The sequence below is a fragment of the Aspergillus uvarum genome (genome assembly GCF_003184745.1).
Source record: "Aspergillus uvarum CBS 121591 unplaced genomic scaffold BO82scaffold_85, whole genome shotgun sequence".
Classification (NCBI taxonomy): domain Eukaryota; kingdom Fungi; phylum Ascomycota; class Eurotiomycetes; order Eurotiales; family Aspergillaceae; genus Aspergillus; species Aspergillus uvarum.
The window spans coordinates 1-5,268 of NW_020291382.1; the positions used below are offsets into that span (position 1 = coordinate 1).

Genomic DNA, 5,268 nt, shown 5'->3' on the forward strand with positions numbered 1-5,268 from the left:
ACACAGGAATGGCAGGACTGGGAGCGAGAGCGGCAGAGAGCAGATACTTCCTTTTCAAATTGTGATGTTTGAAAGAGAGAATAAGACAATTATATAGGGAGGTGAAATGAAATAGGAGCTCTTGCGGCCTGGTCACGAGTGCATGCCCAATCCGAACGGAGTCGGAGAGTCCTATGGAAACACAGGGATGGCAAGACTGGCGGCGAGGCGGCAGGAAGCAGACACTCACTCTTGAAGCATAAATGTTGAAAAAGGAGATGAAATCAAGATCGAAAGGCTGAAAAGAAAAAGGGGGAGGTTGGGGCTTGGCAGATTATGATATGATATGAGTCACGTGATCAGATCACAATGTCCAGGTGTACGTCTCGGTGGTAATATCCCGGGTAAGTAAAACACCTGCAATTCGTACAGCGAGATTGCAAACCCAGCACCAACTTCACCGTTTTACCCTCTTTGATTTCTGGCCCCACTGCCAAGGCATTAGCGCAGGTGAAATATCGAGAACGATGTGACTTAGAGAGGTCGGTTTCTCTTGGCTTTACACTAAATAACATTCAAAATTAAATATGCAAAGAATGCTGACGTTCTGATTGCAGATTCACCACATTGTGTATAAAAATAAGTTGTCATGGGTGGGAGTATAGAATCCAGCCTTGAGCAAGGAGCTAGCGAACGGTCTTATCGTGAACATCCATCACCAAGGGACCATTAATTCTCTTAGAAACTAAAGAAAGGCGAGCAGAAAAAAATCTCCGCAGCGTTAGACAACAAGTCGCTCTGGCCACTGATTGGTGAGCTTTGAAGGAGAGTACCCAAATCCTACCCTCGCACAGCAGAGATCCCATGACATGATCCCTTAGTTTGAGACCATGAATTAGACATCCACGGTGCAGGGGTGATAATATACATATCTGTTTGCCATCGCTTTCCCGAAGTCGCCAAATAGGCCTAAAATGAGTCGTGTGTGTCAGGCTCCGACTTAGTACACAACACTCACTTGTCCTCCAAATAGAAAGATTCGCTTTTCTTATGACCTTTGGCTTCTTCAAGTGGGGAGATCTTGCGAATTCTCCAAAACCTGTTGTAACTTAGTACTGGATTTTTTTATCATGATCGATTCACCCACAGCTGGACTTTTTGTAATGCAAGGACATAAATAGTATTAATATAGCAAATCTCCCCAATGATATGGAGGTCATCTGTGTTTTCCAAAGCCTCGTGAAGATAACCTGCTTCCTTGCGATAGTACCCCGGGAGTAAAGTAACTACCGTCTGCTTTACTTCACAACTTCGAGAAGATTTAGCGTCTATGTGATATGTTGTGGATCTCAGGGTACTCACTCAGAGGAGCCTACATAACGCTCCTCCCACCACTCCAAGTGCATTGTGTACGATCGAAGATACGATCGTACAGAAACAATGCAATTTTGTTCTCTTATGCTTGAAAGTTGTGAGATGGCAGCTAAGACTAGCTTTGTTTCAGGCAATGATCTGCGAGTTTCATTGTTCTCTGGGTGAGGGCTCGTCTGGACTTCCTTGTGTCTATAACCTAATATTCCTTCAGTTCTCTGCTTCGGTAAATCGATCCGTCGTACTTACCACACTTCTGTTGTTTGTCACTCGGTTTTGAGAGCCGAAGATCTTTCTCACGGCGGACTCGGGGTCTTGCTCTGCCATTCACATGTCTCGAAATATGTTTGAAAAGCTGGTAGCCATCGTTGAAGAATTTCCTGCAGCCACAATCGTCCAATTTACAGAGCCTCAAGGCGTCAACTCAGCAATGACTGTGGTAATAGCAACAAGGCATCTTACTTACCTTGGATTATTATCAGGCTTGCGTAGCACAGTTGGCGAAAGATTGCCTATATGTGTGTTCAAGATATGTACTTTGACGTTTCCCTTGTAGTGTGAGCTCCAAGCACAATCAGGGCATTGGTATGCATCTTGGAATATATGCTTGAATTTGATATGCTGGATAAGATTTTTGGCGTTGTAATCACGTTTTTTGTTGCAACCCGACCAGGTACATTGAAAATGGTCGAATGAGTTTTGTCTTTATATTTTAATCCAGGTAAACATCATGGACATTAGTACGATAGGTAGACATTTGACTTACTTCATCTGGCGCGATTGAAGATCCTTCGAGCTGCTATTCCCTAGGCTCAAAGCATCGTGCTGAGGGATTATGATCAGCACACTTGAGAAGAGTATCAGTCTTGTAAGCCTACCATGGAATCAAAGTCAGGGACTGCGCCTTCAACATTCCCAAAGGAAGATTTCTGTGCTGGTTAATGGAAGATCATATAACGAGCTCATAGGTTTGGGTAAAAAATGACAATCAACTATCACTGACAGGAATTGCGTTCGATCTCATTGCGGTAGAAGCGTTCACAATGCCTGACATCGTCAAGACAAATGTTGAAGGGCAGTTTTCAGTGCGGTGAATGAATCGCGACCGCCACTTCTATGAGGCAACAAGGCTGGGTGACTTGTATGCTGACAGAAGAGATGTTTTTATAACTTAGGTCTAGCGTGGCAGTAGGTAAGGACCTCGTGATAACTATGGATGTTGAGACTAGACCGCCGCAGACCTCCAGCGACAAATTTCGATTAGGTCTGTTCCTGCAAGTCTAGCGACAGGTCTTTAGACGTGCTTTCTGGAGTTATCATGCAGATGATTGCCAATGTTTGAGCGCGTAAGCAGTACGGTAAAGTAAGCTAGTGTATGGACTTAGTGCTAATGCCACGCTTCTTTACTTTCAGGGTACTGCATAACAGCCTAACGACTATAGGACTGAACTGTCTGCCAGCATTCACTAGTGCAAAACTAAACAGATAAAACTAATTCAGCTGAAAATTAATGGTGGCGCTAGGACTGCGTTTGGATAGCAGAAGCTCATCTTAAAACTCCCCTCCTGTCACATAATATGCACTATTCAGTTGATATCAGGCCGCTGTCCGAAGAAACCGTTTGATCGTGCGGAAGATGTATCAGCATCGAAGGTGAGTATTCACACAAGGTGTATATTAACATAAGATTGAGATGATGATCACAATGACTTACGCGGCCTAGCTCAAGGTGCGCACATTCTCCAAGCAAGTAGGGGTACCGCTCTATACAGCTCCAATTTCCGCATGGAGCGCCAGCCGATAACCAAATCAACGTCAAGGCCCATCACAACATTGAATTCCGTGGTATACACTTGTCCACTTCTTTTGAATGCCCATCGCAACGATGTACTTGCCAATGGTGTATAGAATAGAGGAGCGTGAATTTTCCTGCTAGACATGCAACGCGACTGATATCCCACAATCTCATTGAATGCATCCATAGAGATTATATCAGACATAGAACCGAAACACAGTAGCATTCGCGATCTCTTTGTATTCCACATGTTCGTATTTGGACATTGAGTGATAATATTGCACCCGAAGTCAGAAAGCCTCAAGCCATCACAATATTCTGGTGGCCGGTTCTGAGATTCGAATTCAATCGCACGAGCCACGAAATATGCAATCAATTGCTCATTGATTGTCCCGGACACTGAGCTGGGCATTTCATTTGATTGGGTACCGAGAGCAATCTCTTCGACATTCGTAAGCGCAGGCAGGGTCGCACCGTTCTTCAGCTCCATACGGCGCGGATAGTAGAATCCGACAACCGATCCATGGAAGTTCAAGTAGGAAGACACGGCTTTGGATGAGGCTGAAGGTGGATAGAAATCCTAAAGATGTCAGCTTATTCATGGACAGCAGTTAATGCGTTCCACGTCCAGTACCGGGTCGAGGATGACTGTCTCTTTCTCTTCATCTTCCCCTTCATCTTTCTCTGTAGAGCTCGAGTCACAGAATTTGACCCTCTTACGACGAAGAGTGTCCTCATATTAGTTCTCATCCTGGTACAAGGAGTCACTGATTTCGCTGCCTTGTTCAGGAGTTTCTGAAAATTTAACCTGTCAATCATGTAATTGAGTGCAGTCAGACGATACTAACCAGATCCAGTCTCACTCTTAGAAGTTGTGTGAACGTATTCACTCATGATGAGACTCCTTGTCAAAGTATGATGAACTTGTCAATAACCGCAAGATAAAGAATAAAACTAGAGGGAGGGCCTTATATAATAATTAGTGCGGATGAATGACCAGAAAGGGGAAGGGAGACACTTCCACACAGATTCGACTACAGATAACTAGCTCATCAGGATGACTCCGGGATATGGCGCTTACGTCAATGTTCTTATCTATGTAGAGCAGTACTCCATCGATCACGAATCGCTACAACAAGCGTCAAATCGAATAATCATTTTGACCCAAAAAAAGGCATCAATGATTGAGATATTCTAGAACCAATAGACCATTCGACGTTACATGCGGGGAGTGATTGCTCTATCTCCACACCTTGTATTACCAGTCAGCGACGTCTTCTAATGAAGGTGTTCCCAGCGAACAGCATTCTTTAAATTTCTTTCAATCTTGATGTATGCTTGCTTTTCGAGGAAACAACAAGCGGAAGCACTGGTACACGGTGCTCTTTGGACTTGATAGTCTCTATGATAAAGAAATGGAACTTAAGAGCAATGGTACACCGACATCCATCTCATCACTCTCAAAACTGATCCCCAAAGGTCTTGGTGTTCAACATCGTCGCGTGGATGGTGGTGGTGGTGGTGCACCGGGTTTCTTGACACCTGTAGTATCGTAGGCTCCTCGCCGGCAGGGTAATAGGAATGAATCGAACATTTCTTCCTTTATCAAAAGCAACCTTGTCAATCGCCTGCATTCTCTCTATGGTAATAGATGTGAAGAACTCACTGTTTATGATATGCGGATGTCGGTCACAATGTAAGCGAACAGGACTGGAAGATATGGAAGAATATAGAATGGTTCGGGTATGCATTTATGGAAATGGGCACGCCATGAAGAGCACTGCGACCTCGTTGAAACTTCCTAGAAACAGATCACACTACCCCTTATTCAGAGAAAGGGGACATACACCTGGGATCCGCGTAGCGACTGCCATGGTACCATTTCAAGACTGGGATCCTCTAGATTAGTCAGGCGGAAACCCGCTGCGAACGAAATGGCTGGATAAGCCCTGACTGAGGACGACTGGCCCGTTCATCTGATTTCTCTCGTCCCTTTCCGATCGCTTATGGATTCGTAATATCCATTCGCCTATAGTTGCGATCCTCGCAGTCGTTCTCCCATCAATACTTCTTATGGGTAATCCCCAAATTGTAGCTTGGCTCAAGTGGCCAGACCCCTTCTG

At 44.7% G+C, this 5,268-nt stretch overlaps 2 protein-coding genes across 2 annotated transcripts; both read right to left on the reverse strand.

Moving 5' to 3' along the window:
* Positions 1-802: 802 nt before the first annotated feature.
* Positions 803-2,404, reverse strand: BO82DRAFT_396126 (uncharacterized protein; the record flags this gene model as incomplete). The annotated part of the gene is made up of 8 exons (XM_025638825.1): positions 803-1,078; positions 1,127-1,288; positions 1,342-1,549; positions 1,600-1,730; positions 1,817-2,053; positions 2,117-2,197; positions 2,229-2,284; positions 2,354-2,404. 8 exons carry the CDS (start codon positions 2,402-2,404, stop codon positions 994-996), a joined length of 1,011 nt encoding a protein of 336 aa, XP_025486602.1. The 3' UTR covers positions 803-993.
* A 670-nt stretch (positions 2,405-3,074) lies between these two features.
* On the reverse strand, positions 3,075-4,039 carry BO82DRAFT_369356 (uncharacterized protein; the record flags this gene model as incomplete). The annotated part of the gene is made up of 3 exons (XM_025637163.1): positions 3,075-3,725; positions 3,780-3,829; positions 3,994-4,039. 3 exons carry the CDS (start codon positions 4,037-4,039, stop codon positions 3,075-3,077), a joined length of 747 nt encoding a protein of 248 aa, XP_025486603.1.
* Between the last annotated feature and the right edge of the window lie 1,229 nt (positions 4,040-5,268).